Source organism: Mustela nivalis (assembly GCF_964662115.1).
Source record: "Mustela nivalis genome assembly, chromosome: 17".
NCBI classification, from domain to species: Eukaryota; Metazoa; Chordata; class Mammalia; order Carnivora; family Mustelidae; genus Mustela; species Mustela nivalis.
The window spans coordinates 39,094,946-39,111,648 of NC_139036.1; the positions used below are offsets into that span (position 1 = coordinate 39,094,946).

At 50.9% G+C, this 16,703-nt stretch overlaps 1 protein-coding gene across 7 annotated transcripts; it reads right to left on the bottom strand.

Moving 5' to 3' along the window:
* Nucleotides 1-4,645: 4,645 nt before the first annotated feature.
* SNX11 (sorting nexin 11) lies at nt 4,646-15,539 on the bottom strand. Of its 7 annotated transcripts, none has more exons than XM_082704827.1 (8): nt 15,325-15,539; nt 12,812-12,871; nt 11,782-11,836; nt 11,010-11,096; nt 10,614-10,714; nt 7,322-7,417; nt 6,885-7,097; nt 4,646-6,183 (listed from the first exon to the last, which is right to left on the bottom strand). In XM_082704827.1, the coding sequence occupies exons 3-8, from the start codon at nt 11,821-11,823 to the stop codon at nt 5,910-5,912; spliced, it is 813 nt and encodes a 270-aa protein (XP_082560953.1). In that variant the 5' UTR covers nt 11,824-11,836; nt 12,812-12,871; nt 15,325-15,539; the 3' UTR covers nt 4,646-5,909. The 7 variants fall into 7 exon arrangements, with proteins under 7 accessions (XP_082560953.1, XP_082560949.1, XP_082560947.1 ...); XM_082704823.1 differs by having other exon boundaries at nt 11,782-11,839; nt 15,325-15,402; XM_082704821.1 differs by lacking the exon at nt 12,812-12,871 and having other exon boundaries at nt 15,325-15,421.
* Between the last annotated feature and the right edge of the window lie 1,164 nt (nt 15,540-16,703).

Consider the following 16,703-nt stretch of genomic DNA (forward strand, 5'->3'; position numbering starts at 1 on the left):
TGCAAACCTTGGAGCTTATTGTGTCACCTGTGAGTGCCAACTCCCTCAACCTGGCACTCCTGGGGCCTGGCATTTGGGGCCAGGTAATTTTATGTTGTTGGGGACATGGCGGTATGTTCAGCAGCACCCCTGCTCTCTACCTACTAGATGCCGGTAGTACCCAACCCACCCCACCCCTGCCCTGTGCTGACCACCAAAGCTGTCTCTAGGAATTGCCAAGTGTCCCCTGGGAACAAAGTCACCCCTGTCTCTGGGGGTCATTTGTGTGTTTAGGACCAAGCATGGAGAAACTGCCCTACCTTCTAGAAGTTTGTACTTTTAGTCACTGGATTATAGCACTGGAGAGAGGCTTACTGCTGGGTTGGGAAGACCCAGAGTAGAAATGCCATGGATTCCTCAGGGTTTAACACTCTGCAAACCACAGCCCAGGGGCCACAAGCCCCTGCAGACATTTGAGGGCCTGCAGAGGCACAGATTTGCACCACAAAAATGGTATTTTGGGTATTTTCGAATGAGTAAGCCCGGAATTGCCAGGTTAGAGAGCTGCAGGCCACCGAGTCCCTCACATCTAGAGCTCTGTGGTTACACTCCTTGTTTCCCTTTTCCGTGGCAGAAATCTTAAAAGGGGAGCCCTGAAACTCTTATCAGGACCTAGTGAAATGCCGTGTTCTGCTTCAGAGCAGGAGACCAGGGGTGTCGCCCCACGGAGAAGGCAGCAGCTGCTCCCGGGAGCTCTGGTTCCCCATGCCCGGCACTGGTGCAGGCTGGTGCGGGGCTGACTGCAGCCCTAAGGCAGAAGTAGGGAGGCTCAGGACAGATGTCACTTCCCAGTGGCTGCGGCCATTAACCTTCCTGCTCCTCCACGTTAGTTTTGAAGGGGAAGTTTTCTTATACAATGTAACTCCTAGGAGCTTTATCAAGAACCAAAAAAGTAAAACCCAGCCAAAACCCACGGCCTTCTCGGGAGGCCAAGAGAGGACAAGGGGTCCATTGCCTTTGTTGGTTTTGCCTGCACCGGCCAGACAGCAAGGCCATTGGTGGCCCTGGGGCCAGCCAGAGCCCTGACGATTCTGCCTCCCATGGGCCCCGAATCTGAGGCACCTGGAAGGGTTATTAGCAGGATTGGAACTCATCCCTCTGCTGGGACTAGATCATAATTACAGTAATTTTCTAACAGAGCTGGGCAGTAGGACTGTTTAATCAGCATCTGACTCCCTTGTGCTCCCAGCCCTCATCACTCAAGGAGAGGAGTGGGCTGGCTCTTAAAGAGACAGTGCCCGCCTTCCAGCGCTTCGAACAGATGTGCCCTAATTGGTAGAATATATCTAAGTCTCGTAGCTTATAGCAGGCAGGTTGCATTGCCTCCAACAAACCGCCTCGGGCTCTCACTATTCTGGGCCTTCTGCTCAAGGGACCTGGGTCAAGCTTCTGGTAGGCCTGGCTTCTCACATCAAGGTAGCCTCCCGGGGAAGCACATACACAGGGCTGGGGCACTTATGGAAAGATCTAAACTAGCTGGCTCCTTCGGTATGGATGGTATGAAGGAAGAGGTGCTTGGCTGAAGGTTGGAAGTTGGGACATACAGCCGCAGATAAGGAATTTTGGCTGGGGGTTTTCCCATAATCCAGAGATTGCAGAAGCATCTCATGTTCCTGCCTTCCATGGGGGGGGATTAAAAAAAAACCCTTAAAGACTTTCAGACAGTCTCTGAATTCTCACACTTTGGCTTTCCCATCCCTCCCTATTATTCCTGCCCCTTTCCCTGCTGAGTAAGTCCCCCTTCATTTGCCTCCTCCTGTGCTGGTGGAAGTGGACCAGGCCTCCCCCGAATGGAAGGGATGGAAAATCATTCACCTTGCTCATTGACTCGGGAGCATTCTGTCTCCTAAAAAGTGTGGCCTTTGTGCATAAACTGTCCATGTTTACTGTATCTTGAGATTTGAGGTTCCAGCTTTTAACTCCAGATCTAGCCATTTCTAAGGTGCAACTGGTTCTTGCCAAGTTTTTTCTCTAATAACATGCTAGGACTGGCTCGTGCCACCCTGTTGGGAAGTCAAATGCATATTTGGTCTTTACAGCAGCTCCTGAAGGAGTTCTGTAGAGCAGGGAGTGAATGAGAAGAGGTGAGTAGTTGAGGGGGGGGGGGGTGCGGAGTGAGGAAATGAGAAGAGGTGAGTTGGGAGGGGGGCTCCTGAGGCGGGCTGAGGAAACCCTCAGGAAAGAAGGGATCGTGGTAAGGAGGATGGGAAGGGGGATGCTTCTCCACAATTCAGAGAAAGTTTGCTTTGAGCCAGGTGATGCCCTCTACAGAGCTGAGTCACCATCCCACCCCATGCCCGGATAGGCTTGGCTTTGGCTGCGTCTCTGCGGGCGGCTCCCACATCACCACTCCAGTCTCTAAGGGAATGTTCCGGGCCCCCCCCCCCCGTGAGGCAGGCCAGGCGCTGCTCTGTTTCCGTCTCTACCCTCAACCCCACTCCTCATCCTCCTGGCCCACTGTCCTCCCCACACCTCGGGTGGGAAGAATAGCCAGCGAGAGCTGAGGTGTGAGAACAAATTCATGAACTTCAAGTCCAATCAGGTTGTCAAAGAGTCATGATGGACTCCCAGACCCACCTGCCGGAGTGGGACTGGTCAGAACACAGGACTGCCGAGGAGCTCAGATTTCTGAGAAGTACTCTGAAGAGCTACTCGAGTGGACTTCCGTAGTGGGTTTATTCTGGTTTAAAAAAAAAAAAAAATCTGGGGAGGAGGAGCACCTGGGTGGCTCAGTGGGTTGAAGCCTCTGCCTTCAGCTCAGGTCATGATCTCAGGGTCCTGGGATAGAGCCCCGCATCGGGCTCTCTGCTCAGTGGGGAGCCTGCTTCCCCCACTCCTCTGCCTGCCTCTCTGTCTACTTGTGATCTGTCAAATAAATAAATAAAGTCTTTAAAAAAATAAAAATTAAAAAATCTGGGGAGGAAACAAGCAAAAACCTCATCTTACAGAGTGGGGAAGTGACTTCCATGAATGTGCTCTCCCAGCATCTAAAAACATGCTTCATAGCGGCGCCTGGCGGGCTCAGGCCACAGAGCACAAGACTCTTGATCTTGGGGTTGTGAGTTCAAGTTCCATGTCAGGGGTAGAGTTTACTTGAGAAATAAACGAGAACATCCATTTTAAATTAATAAAAACATGGTTTTTATAAAAACTACCCTCAGCTCAGCTTTGTTTCCTCAGTTAGAAAAGGAGTCTACTACTTGACTTGGCCTCTTCACTGGCCACTGAGGTCAAGTAAAGTGAAGAAAACAGAGGAGACTTATCTTTAAACAAGACCCCCACACACACATACACACACCCGCTGCCACCAAACAACGTGAGACCCCTGAGCATGGGACCACTTCTCTTGGGTAACAAGACGACCAGCCCTGGGCCACGGAAGTGGCGGTCAGGTGGTGACTAAATCAGGCACAGAATCCACCTGGAACCTAAACCCTAACACGAAAATACTTCTGTGCTACAAAAGCCGAGTGCAGCTCAGCCAGCCACTGTCCCCAGGAGCTTCCCACCTTCCCTACACAAGTCAGCGGCCATGGCCGCCAGCCCTTCGAGCACACAGGGACACAGCGAAACGCGAGAGGCAAATGGCACCGCCTGGATGGGGAGAAAAATTCAGCTTTGCTCTCTTCCCTGGTAACTCTAAGCCCGTGTCAGGAAAACTCTTCCCTTCTTAGGACATCTCCCCCCGCGCACACTCTCAACTTGAGCACAGGACGGTGAGGGGACGGCGCCTGGCCTTAGATTAACTGAGCTGCTGTTGTATGCACTGCTGGTAATGGATCATTAAAAAAGCCAGGAGTCAGAAAAATCGCATCCGTGTCTTTGAATGGCTCCTGCTGTCCCAGCAGCCTACCCTGCTGGCAGAACGAGCTGCTGAGCACCAACTCCGGGAAGAAAAGGAGAGAACAGAAGAAGGCCAACCCGGCTTGCTGTTTTTTGGCTGAGTAGGGAATTGACACAGACCACCTCCGGCTCCTGTCTGGAAGTTTCTGAGATCAGAGAGCTTCAGGCACAGCTGGGTTCACAGCTGCACCATTTGGAGCATTGGACTCATTAATATTCATGAGTCATCCCCACCAATAGGCAGAGCGGATGCCATTAGCTTAGCATCTGTCGGGTTTTTGTGAGGGTTGTGGATGGAGGGGTTTTTTTTTCTTCCCCCTCCCTTTTAAATGAACTTCTTTTGACATTTTGGATTTGCCTCTGTAGGTTTTCTCTCCTCGCCTTGCTCGGCTGCATCATCTAAAGGAGAGGCCCAGGGGAGGCGGGCAGGAAAGAGGGAGGAGCCCCCGCCGGGGCTCCGCATCTGCCTGTTGACAAACTTTATTTCTCTCCCAGCACCTGGCACCTCACCCGGGCTGCAGCAGGTAAATTATACCTAACGAGGTTCGTGCCCGCGACGGGGAGGAAAAGCCGGATCTCCGAGCCGCGGAAGGCGGCCCCTCCTCCGGGGCCGGACCGGGCCGCTCGCCCCACGCGGGAGAGCCGCAGCGCCCGGCCGTTCTTTCCACGCTGATAAACTCATGATTTATGAAAGTAACTCCTGCCAGCCCTCGCTCCCTCCTCCTCGGCTACAGCTTGTTAGACACAAATGGCAACAACAGTCTTAAATACTTGCATTTTATTTCAGGCCAAAGCCCCTCGACTCCGATCGCAACACCCTGGCAGCCCCCTCACCCCAGCAGAGGCCAAGAGAGGAAGAGCCCACGGCCGGGGGAGGAAGGAAGGCGAGGGGGGGTGGGGGGGGGCGGCCGGAGCAGGGGGGGCGCGAGATGGGAGCGCTGAGCAGGCAGGGCGCCGCCGGCGCTCCTCTCCTACCCGCTCGGGCTCTCCGTGGAGAGGAATTATGGCAGCGGGAGGGCAGAATGCCTCATTGTCTGAAGGCGCGTCGTTCCTCATCTCCATCCCCAGAGCCCTCTCTCCAGGCACAAACAAAGCCCTTGCGCCCCATTGGACTGAACAGACGGCCTCCCCGCCACACAGCAGAGGGACACTGTGGGAGCTGAAGCCCTGGGGGCAGGGGGCTGTTACTAAGGGAGAAGAGAAGGATTCAAAAAAGAAAGGCGCCCATGCCAGCCCTGCAGAAAAGATTGTCACATCTGGGCTTTACAGCCAGAGGAGGTGGTGACAGCCTGGGACAGCCTTTTCTCAAACAAAGCCCCTGAAACTGTTGCCTTTCCTCTGGCTTCCAGGGGTCTCTTCCAGGGCCGGCCGTGAGCGACGTCATGGGTCTAGGGCCCCTCACAGCCAGGCTGAGGGCTGGGGAGAGGCAGGAACCCCCAGGCACGGGAGTCACAGCACCGGTGGGGTCAGTGGTGTTCAAGAAGGAGAAGGAAGCAAGAAGGTGGGAGAACAAACACTCACCACCCTGGCCACGAAAGGAGGGAGGCAAGAGGCCAGCCTCCCAGAAACAAAGTGCTCTAAGGGCCGCAGCAAGAAGCCCGCCAGTGGGAATACGACTACACAACCATTTCCATCGGGTCAGTATTCAACAAGACAGCTTAAAAGCGGTCACTTGCAGGTCCCCCCAAACCAGTCAACCTGAGGCAATGCTCCCACGCCCATTAACAAACATCTAAAGCAACTCAGCTCCCAGGAGAGTAAACACACCACATATTTCTGTGCAAAACCAACAGCCCATGGTGGGCCTTATGCCTAACTTAAAACCGTCCAGTGTAATCCCATGGACGAAGCCTGAGGAGTTGTGGTGACCGACTTCTGTGCCACCAACCTGAGCAGAGGTGGCCATTCGACAGTAAGTGGCCCAGACTCCCCAACACTTACCCTGTGCCCCTTTCCCACCCCAGCAAGTCTCCTTGCCGGCATCTTCTCTGCCGCCTCGGAGCAGAACCCAGCGCTCGGACCAGAGCTCATTTTTCTAAAACCGTTTCTAACTGCCCAGGGTCCAAAGGCACAGCACGGTCCCCTCCCACGGCCCTTCTCACAGGCTGGGGAGCAGAGGCGTCCTCGTCAGGTCTTGCAAAATCACAGCATGACGGCGAGGGGGAGGGAAGGAGAGGGGGGCTTTCCAAGGAAGGAGCTTCAGAGTCAACAACGGGAGCCCACACCTCGAAATGGTCCTGTTCCTCCCTGGGAGGTGGGGAGGGAGAGCTCCTCCTGCCGGATCTTGGAAGAAAGCAGCAACTGGCAAAGAATGGGAAAGGAACAAGGGCATGAACAGATAAACAAAAATCAGTGGATAAGCCTCGTGAACAACCAACCAAGGTGGTAAGGCCATGCAGATGGAGTATGATTGGCCGCAAAAAGGAAGGAAGTGCTGACAGGCACGACAGTATGGGTGGACCCTGAAAACACGCTGAGGGAAAGAAGGTCGTCCCGAACCACCACACACAGGACTCCGCTTGTGTGAAGTGTCCAGAACAGGCAAATCCGCAGACTCAGAAAGTGGTCACTGGGGTTAGGAGGTGGGGAAAACAGCGTGTCACTGCTGACAGGTACAAGGTTTCTTTGGGGGTGATAAAAATTGGGGTGCTAAGTTAAGAACTACTGAATGATACATTCCAAGGGTGAATTTTATGGTATGTAAATTACATCTCAATAAAGCTGTCACTTTGACATAGGGAGGGGAGAGGAATAAAGAACAAGCTAAGCCTTCTCTTCTTTCCCCCCGGGTTTCGACAGTAGAGCCCGCTACCCAGGGATGGGTTAACCCAGACGCTCAGGCCCTGCCATGTGAGAGAACCACACACAGGGAGGACGAGGCCTCTTCTGAGAGCATGAAACGCTGTGAGGGCACTTCCTCTATCAAGTGGACACCTCACTGGCCCAGGTAACAGTAATCCTAGCCCCCAGTGCCTCAAAAAAAACAAGAGAGCTCTCGTTACCTCCTTGGCTGGTCTCCCTTAGCCAGGTGAGAGGAGCCCTGCCTCTCTTCCTGGACCCAGCCACAGTTGGACATAGCGTAGTGGAGAATGGCGTCAGACACGGTCATGGGGCTTCGGCCCTGGACGCAGGCTTCTATCTCGGGCACCGAGAGCTGGCTTTGTAGGAAGAGGTGTAACTGGCTGTCTGAGAGGAGGACCACACTCTGCAGGACCCTGGGGCAAACACAGGAGGTACAGCACAGACTCACGCTGAGCAGCTGCTGTCCTCAGCCCCCCGCTCCCTGAAGGGCTTCCGGCTTGAGCGAGCACTGAAGGCATGGATGGGGGTGCAGGAAAGGCCTATCTATTTGAAGGGGCCATCCTGCCCGATAGCTTCCCCTCTCCCCTCTCCCCTCCCGCACTCAGGAGGCAGGTACTAGCCCACTCCGTCTACTCACTTTTCCAGAAAGTGCTGCAGACCTTGTCGCCGCTTCTCAATGAACTCATCAGAGCTGCCAAAGAAGGTTGACTTCCCAGGAAGTTCAGGTACAGGCCTGTGGATCACATAATGTAACACCCAAGATAAATGTAACATTTAAAGACAGCCATTCTGCCCACTAAGCAAGGAAATCCCTAAGAAGAGGCACAAATCAAAACAAATAGGTTTTTAAAAGGGGGGTGGACAGGACTAATACTGACCGCGTGCCATGTGTTAGGCACCGTGCTAAATGCTTTACAAACCTTATTTCATTTACTCCTCCCCAAAACCCTATGAAAAACCTATTGATGTCCCCATTTCAGGTGTAAGGAGGTAGAATCAGAGAAGTTAAGTAAATTTCCCAGTGTCACACAACTAGTATCCAAACCCAATCCAAGCCCTCTCGGATTGGAAGAGGTCTTGATTTACATACAAGGACCCCATGTGCTCCATGCTGCCATGTACAAGTTTCTCCATTTTCAAAATAAGAGCTGATGGGTCTCCTGGGTGGCTCATTCGGTCAAGTGTCTGCCTTCAGCTGAGGTCATGATCTAAGGGTCCTGGATCAAACCCCGTATCAGGCTCCCTGCTCAGCGGGGTTTCTGCTTCTCCCTCTCCACTGCCCAGCCCGGCTCCCCCATCCGCCCACTCATACTCTCTCTCATTCACTCTCTTTCTCAAATAAATTTAAAAATAAGAGCTCAGGGCGCCTGGGTAGCTCAGTGGGTTAAGCCTCTGCCTTCAGCTTGGGCCATGATCTCAGGGTCCTGGGATGGAGCCCCCCATCGGGCTCTCTGCTCAGTAGGGAGCCTCCTTCCCCCTCTCTCTCTCTGCCTGCCTCTCTGCCCACTTGTGACCTCTGTCAAATAAATAAATAAAATCTTTAAAAAAAAAAAAAAAAGAGCTGATGGTGGGAGTGGGTTTTGTAAACATTGTAGAATGTTTTTTTTTTAAAGATTTTATTTAGGGACGCCTAGGTGGTTCAGTGGGTTAAGCCTCTGCCTTCAGCTCAGGTCATGATCTCAGGGTCCTGGGATCGAGCCCCGCAGCGGGCTCTCTGCTCGGTGGAGAGCCTGCTTCCCCCTCTCTCTCTGCCTGCCTCTCTGCCTACTTTTGATCTCTCTCTCTGTCCAATAAATAAATAAAATCTTTAAAAAAAAAAAAGATTTTATTTATTTATTTGATAGAGATCACAGAGCCTAAGGCAGAGGCTTTAACCCACTGAGCCACCCAGGCACCCCAACAATGTAGAATTTTTTTTTTAATATATTTTTTTTATTTGACAGAGATATCACAAGTAGGCAGAGAGGCAGGCAGACAGAGAGGGGAAGCAGGCTCCCTGCTGAGCAGAGAGCCCGATGCGGGGCTCAATCCCAGGACCCTGAGATCATGACCTGAGCTGAAGGCAGAGGCTTTAACCCACTGAGCCACCCAGGCGCCCCTAGAATTTTTTTAAAAAGATTTTATTTGGGGCACCTGGGTGGCTCAGTGGGTTAAGCCTCTGACTTTGGCTCAGGTCCTGATCTCAGGGTCCTGGATCAAGCCCTGAATCAGGCTCTCTGCTCAGTGGGGATTCTGCTTCCCCCTCTCTCTTTGCCTGCCTCTCTGCCTACTTGTGATCTCTCTGTCAAATAAATAAATAAAACCTTTAAAAAAAAAAAAAGATTTTATTTATATATTTAAAAAGAGCAGGGACGGGGGCACCTGGGTGGCTCAGTGGGTTAAAGCCTCTGCCTTCAGCTCAGGTTATGATCCCAGGACCCTGGGACGGAGCCCCACATGGGGCTCTCTGCTCAGCAGGGAGCCTGCTTCCTCCTCTCTCTGACTGCCTCTCTGCCTACTTGTGATTTCTGTCTGTCATATAAATAAATAAATAAATCCTTAAGAAAATAAATAAATAAATAAAAAGAGCAGGGACAAAAAAATAAATAAATAAAAATAAAAAAATAAAAAGAGCAGGGGGAGGGACAGAGGGAGAGGGAGGGAGAGAGCATCTCAAGCACACACTGCACTGAGCCAACACAGGGCTCAATCTCACGACCCTGAGATCAGGACCTGAGAGGAAATCAAGAGTCAGATGCTTAACCCACTGAGCCACTTGGTGCCCCTCACATGCTTTGAATTTTCTAAAAGCAGCTGCGTGGCAGCAAGGCATCCACAAACTCTTTCAATCTCCCTAGCTTCTATTATGAACATATTTTTAAAAAAACAGGCCAGGGGTGCCCGGGTGGCTCAGTCTGTTAAGTCTCCCGCTCTTGATTTCATCGGAGGTCATGGTCTCAGGGTTGTGAGATCAAGCCCCACATCCGGCTCTATGTTGGGCACAGGGTCTGCCTGGGATTCTCTTTCTCTCTCTCCTTTGCCCCTCTCCCTCAGTTCACACTTTCTCTAAAAAAGCAAAGCAAAACAAACAAACAAAAGAAGAGAATGCAGAATCTGTCAGAAGTTCCAACTGGCTTTGAGGGCCTGACCCATGACAGCAGCCTCGGCAGTCCCACATGTTAACTAACCAGCTTGGTCACCCCCAGACCCCGTTCCCAGGGCATTCAGTGACTGTCCTGCAATGGAATCACTGTTCTACAGTGTCTCCAGTTTAGGACTTATTTGGGGTGGTTTAAGTGAGGAGTGAACATTACTGCTTTTCATAAGACTTTCAGTCTGTTATGTCTCTGGAGAAAGGTCTCTGCACAAAAAAGAAAAAAACATTAACATTTATATTACATGTCAAATGGACAGGAACACCACCGGTCACATAAATCCAGGTGCTAACGAGTTTCTGATCACGAGTGATACGCATATATAAAATGCTAGCAGTACATTTGTGTAGCCCTGGATGAAAATGCATATAAAAAAGGAAAAGTATTTTTTATATTTCTATGACTTTGTTCAGTCAAAATACTAGAACTCTGTCTTTTTTTTCTTTTTTTTAAAGATTTTATTTATTTATCTGACAGAGATCACAAGTAGGCAGAGAGGCAGGTAGAGAGAGAGGAGGAAGCAGGCTCCCCACTGAGCAGAGAGCCAGATGTGGGGCTCAATCCCAGGAGCCTGGGATCATGATCTGAGCTGAAGGCAGTTTTAACCCACTGAGCCACCCAGGCGCCCCTGTCCTTACTTTTTCCACTGACTCGAAAACATAATTTAAGAACCCATTTCTCAATTTCCTAAGTGCCTAACATGTTGCCAAGTTTTCTTTATTATAAACTCTGGTTCTTGTGTACGCCCCCAAAAAGCCAGTCTCAGACCCAAGAAAGAAACAAAAGCAAACTCACACCAAACCAGCATTTCTCTGGAGCTGCTTTCTCAGCCACACGAACTCACGGTAGCGGCGACGCACACAGGACGTTTTGGCAGTGAAGGCCTTGCTGTTGGTCTACAGGAGGAAGTACATGAAAAAGAAAAAAAAAACCCAAGTAGAAAAAGACTAGATTTACTCCTCATCGTCACATTCACGGAGGACCCAACCCACCAGGTCCCATCCTGAGCAGGGGCTACGAGCCAGCAGGCAGCCTGAGAGCAGGTGTCCGGCCGACCCCAAGCTCATTCCTCCCCGCCCTCCTTTTCTTCAGGCTCAGAACAGTCAAAACATCTACCAACGGGTTCTGCCTCAGCACCAGCCCTCAGCCCCAGAAGGGGTTGACCCCAATACAGAAGTCCGAAGCACTTACGTGGAGAAAGATCTTATAATCCACGTAAGAATTCCAGGAGCCCTCATTCTGCACGCGGGGGTCCTGAACACGCACAGTGATCACCTCCTGGAGGTAAGAAAGGCTCCTTCAGCTCACCCACACAGTGAGCCAGCTTGGATAACATAGGCTGCCAGATTTTCCCAATCAGTACCAACCTTCATTCATGTATTCGTTCAACTCAACAAATATTTACTGACCACCCACTATGTCAGACACTGTTCTGAAGCACTGGGGGCAAAACACGAACAAGAGACAAAAATCCTCGCCCTAGTGAACCTCACATACAGCTGCATTCCAACGAATGGAAACGTTAGTCAAAACAGAACCTTGGGGCGCCTGGGTGGCTCAGGGGGTTAAAGCCTCTGCCTTCGGCTCAGGTCGTGATCCCAGGGTCCTGGGATCGAGCCCTGCATCGAGCCCTGCATCGAGCCCTGCATCGAGCCCTGCATCGAGCCCTGCATCGGGCTCTCTGCTCAGCAGGGAGCCTGCTTCCCCCTCCCTCTCTCTCTGCCTGCCTCTCTGCCTACTTGTGATCTCTGTCTGTCAAATAAATTAAACAAACAAAACAAAAAACAGAACCTTATTTCCCAGGAATGGCTTTTCTACAGATTTCCACCTCCTGCCTTCATTTTGAGCTCATCAGAACCCCCAAGGTATTACTGTCGTTAGAGTACCATGGAGCAATGATTGGCGTCTTTCCTCAAATCCAATCAAACCTTACCCAACTGTTTCCTGGAGACCACATGCTTACCTCCAACTCTTGGTTTTCCAACATCCTACACCCAAAGCCCATTGGAAGAAAACATCTGCTGGGGGAGAGAGGACAGGGGAACAAATCATGGTTAGCATGCTTCTATTCTTATCACTCTTTATCAAGAAAATTTTCATTGACCCACCCCCCCACCTCCCCCGGGGAAAACCCAGGCACCTTTTTTTGGGGTTTTTGTGTAAAACTTAAGAGGAAGCAAAAAAAAAAAAAATCCCCTTGCCTTTGCCCAGTGCCAAGCTAAAAGCCCCAGGGGAATTGCCTGCCCTCGCAGACCACAGCCGGGACCCTCAACTAGGCCACCTCTAGCTAAAGCATGTTTGGGTCTGTGCAGCGCTCACCTCAGGCAGGGGGAAATTGCAAAATGGGATGTCAAACCTTTCTGCCTGAGGGCTGCAGGTGAAAGCTGCAGTCCTGTGGGCCTACAATACGCCTCTGCAAGTGTGCCTCACAGCGCCCCCTTCTGGAGGTTTAGAGACAACCAAGCCCCACAAATATCCGTGCCCTGAAGTCTCTTTGTCTTGCTAAACAGTCCTACCCAGAGGTAAATCGTAGAACTGGAGAGTTCCTGGAGCACCTGAAAGGGTTGCCCGGTTGCGACCTTCCCTTATCTAACCTGTCCTCCCAAACCCAAGCCAATGGTTCCAATCATTTCCTCTCTCGACATGCTTTCCGGTTTGCACCTCTGCCGAAGCATCCCACAGCTGCATGGGTCGGCTCGGGATGTTTTCCGCTCCTTTGTAAAGATTCATTAAAGCCTAAGCCCCTGATTTCCCCCAATGTGGCCGTTTACATGTGCAGCGACATAGCCCACTCCGACAAGGGGACCATGAAGCCTCCAGCGCAGGGTTACTCCAGTCCAAAGGGGCCCATGATGTCACCTTCTGTTAAAATACAGCACTAATCTTGTTACTCCTAGAACCACTTCAACAGCATCCACCCTGGCGGCCGCCTCCACCCCCTTATCCTCTCTTAAGAGCGGAACAATAAGGTTTAATTTCCCTTTCCAATTTACCTTGAAATGAAAACTGACTTCAGCCAATATGTACTGCCAACAAATGATACAGGCTGGCTCCTGGGAAAACAAGACCATCTCAAAGCTCTCCCTCTCCTCCCCCCATGCCCATTCACACACCCACTCATTTTTACAGTCCTACAATTAATTTTAAACACATTCTCTTATTAGTTCTGCCTTACCATTAGAACAGTGTGTAATGAGTTCCCTTCTATTTGATGTTTTGCTAACACAAGGCTAATGTTTCAGGAGAAGCGGAACTCATTTACACCACGAAATTAGCAGAGCAAAGAGCTTTCCCAATTCCTTCCAGTATACCAGAAGATCCCTCCACACACAGCCACTGGCGCACAGAGACAAAACCTCCCGGTAGATGACCGGGCTACACCATTGAGCAAACTAGAGGTTTTGTGACTGTGGTACCAGCTTTGTACTTTTGCTGACAATCTGATTTTTCATCTGCTGCAGGCACCGTCACAAAGGGGTCCCGAACTGAAAGGAAATTCCAATTCCTTAGCAACCAATGTGTAACATGCCTGATATAAGCCATCAAATGGCTGTGACCAAAAAGAACAGCTCAACTTGTGAACGATTAACCTCCTCAGATTAAAAAAAAAAAATTTTCTGGGACGCCTGGGTGGCTCAGTTGGTTAGACAACTGCCTTCTGCTCAGGTCATGATCTCGGAGTCCGTGGATCGAGTCCCGCATCCGGCTCCCAGCTCCACGGGGAGTCTGCTTCTCTCTCTGCCCTTCTCCTCACTCATGCTCTTTCTCCCTGTCTCTCTCTCAAATAAATAAATAAAATCTTTAAAAAAAAATTTTCTTTCTCTTCTCTTTTCAGTCATTTGATAAATTGCCAGCACGGAAGCAGAGAGTTAGATATTCTGACGTATCTTTTCCAAACTAACGATGGGAAAGATGACAAGGAAATCACAGACATCCACACACTCAGTGGGGCTTACATATCTATGCCTTGAAAGGTTTGCCAAATTTAGCACCATAATTTAGTGACTAAGTGGTTGACATTCACAGGTTCAAGAAGAGTGTCTAGGGCCCTGAACCACCTTCAAGCGCAAGTTTCTCTCCTTTCCTTTAGGGCTAAAACCACTGAGAAACAAATAGCTATAAACTGACTTTAATACACTGGCTTAAAAAAAAAATCTTGGGGCGCCTGGGTGGCTCAGTGGGTTAAAAAGCCTCTGCCTTCAGCTCAAGTCATGATCCCAGAGTCCTGGGTTGAGCCCTGAGTCAGGCTCTCTGCTCAGCAGGGAGCCTGCTTCCCCCTCTCTCTGCCTACTTGTGATTTCTCTCTGTCAAATAAAATCTTAAAAAAAAAAACTTAGCACCCTCCCCAAGATGTTGTATTCTTAAATTTAAGTTGAAAGGGCATTAACAAAGTTCCCACTGTAACTTTCCCTTAAAAACACTGGACACTGGAACAAATTCAAAAACCTAGATTCCCAAGTCATAATTTCTAGCAATTAGCATTCTCCATCAGCTTCCTCCACATAAATGCCACTCCCCAGGAGGAAATGAAGCTAAGTTCTGCCTGTGGAAGGCAAGAAGAAGTTCCTTAAGTTAGCTCCTGATCTGGGAGATGGATCCTCCTCATTCAAATAAGGGTAAGTCAGCGATCCTCTCAGCTACGTAGGCATCTCACTCTGCACTAACTACAACTCCTGGATCCTTCCATTCACATCTGAAGTTTCCTTTACTTTCTCCACCTGTACCACCACCAACCTCTCTGGTAAGAGCCCAACTGTTTGCTTTTTATAATGTCGATTCCTTGTAAAGTTCTCCTATGTCCTAAAAATTCAAGATAGCAATTCAAGGCTTTCGCATCACCATTTTCACTTCCATTTAAACTACTTTTAAAAAGGCAAAAAAATAGGGTGATAAAAGTCAATTGAGCCACCAAGACTCCTATTCCTCCTTACTCATTCTTGAGCCATTGGAGCCTCATGGCAACTCAAAAAGCTCTCCTTTCCTAAACACCCACAGGTGGCACAGGATGCTTCCTTTTCTGACCAAGTTCTGTATGTTCCCAACCAAGCAGCTCCACTCCATCCTTCAGTCCGTCTGTAACTTGCCACCCCTTACACTTGGGAGGTAAGTCACAAAGGCACAGTCTAGCGCCAGAGCCCGCCTCTGTCCCATAAAATACTTGTCACTGGACCTAGCCCGAGCTGTTTCGGTACATGTCGCCAAACTCCGGCCACTCCACCTCCATTCTTCACGCACGAGGGGGAAAGGGGCCCCACGACTCTCCTTCTCCTTTGACTATTAAGCTTAGGCAGTGGAAAGGAAAGATACTTTATACTTTAAAAACAAATGAGAAAACCGGGTTTCCTTCCTTTGATCCAGAGCAAGCACCCGCCTTTGTCCCGGGAGGTAAGTCAGCCTCGTCCCTAAGATGTCAAGCGAGCTCACTATCCCCAAACGCCACTACTGACGCTCAAGTCCTACTGGAGAGCAGCACCCATTCCCCGCGGCCCCGCCCACGACCCCTCACCTCAGAGCAGCGCACACGCCCCAGAGCGACACCGCCCGCGCCGCACCAAATAGCCAGAGTCTCGGCTTCTCCTTCCGGGTGAGTGGCCGGGGCCCCGGTGCACGACGGGAGAAGGCTCCCGGCCACGCCAATCCCGGGTGTCCAGGACGCCCCGCCCCTCCAGGCCCGAGCTCTCGGAGGCGATCCCTGTTCGAGAGGCGCTGCGCTCGGCCCCGCCCAGGCCCCGGCCGGAGTCCGGATCCCCCGACACTCACTTGGGACACTGGAGGGTGGACGCGGGAGGGGAGCGGAGAGTGGGCTCTAGCGGCCAATCCGGAGCCGTGGCCCGCCCATCGTTGTCGGGCCCAGCCAACCAGGCCCAGGGAGTGTTATTAAAGGTCCAAAGGAGGGTCCACTGGGCCAAGAAGTGTCAGGAGGCTGGCTGTGCTCTCTCTGTCTGGTCGAGGGCGGTCCGGAGCGCGGGAGGGTAGGGGAAGAAGACTCCCATGTTCCTGGAGCTTCGCAGAGTCCCGAGAGCTTCCCCATTTGAACCCCGTGGGTTGCAGTTCCCCCGCGGAGTTATTGAAGGCTTCCCAACTCACGGTTCGTAAAACCACAGATTGTCACAGCGAAAGCCGAACTGAGATGGCCCAGCCAGCACCCCGTTCACCTGAGGAAGCAAGTCCAAAGAAGGATCGTGCAGCTAGTTAGGGGAAAGAAAATATGTTGAATATGATGATTTTTATGTTGTTGAAACGTCTCTGAACAACCTGTTAAAAGATCATGTTGGGGGCGCCTGGATGGCTCAGTGGGTTAAACCCTCTACCTTCGGCTCAGATCATGATCTTAGGGTCCTGGGATCGAGCCCCGCATCGGGCTCTCTGCTCAGCAGGGAGCCTGCTTCCCTTCTCTCTCTCTGCTTGCCTCTCTATCTACTTGTATTCTCTTGTCAAATAAATAAAATCTTGGAAAAAAAATAATTTTGCAAAAAAAAATTTTTTTTTGCAAAGATATCATCAAAGAAAAGGTCAGGGTCACAAAATACAAGGTCTGGAGTTGGGCCGCCTGAGTGCAGTATCCAGCACTACACTGGACAGTGGGGCTTTAAACTGATCATAAAGCTTTGTAAATCTTAGCCTCCTCATCTGTAGAATGGAGAATATTGCGCAAGGTTTTCTTTGGTTGATTTGGGTTTTGTTTTTTGAATGTTTTTTGTTTTTTGTTTTTATGACAGAGATACTGAGAGAGGGAACATAAGCGCAGGGGAGCTGGAGAGGGAGAAACAGGCTCCCTGCTGAGCAGGGAGGCCCATATGGGGCTCAATCCCAGGACACTGGGGTCATGACCTGAGCTGAAGGCAGAGGCTTGAGGACTGAGCCACCCAGGCGCCCCAGTACTCT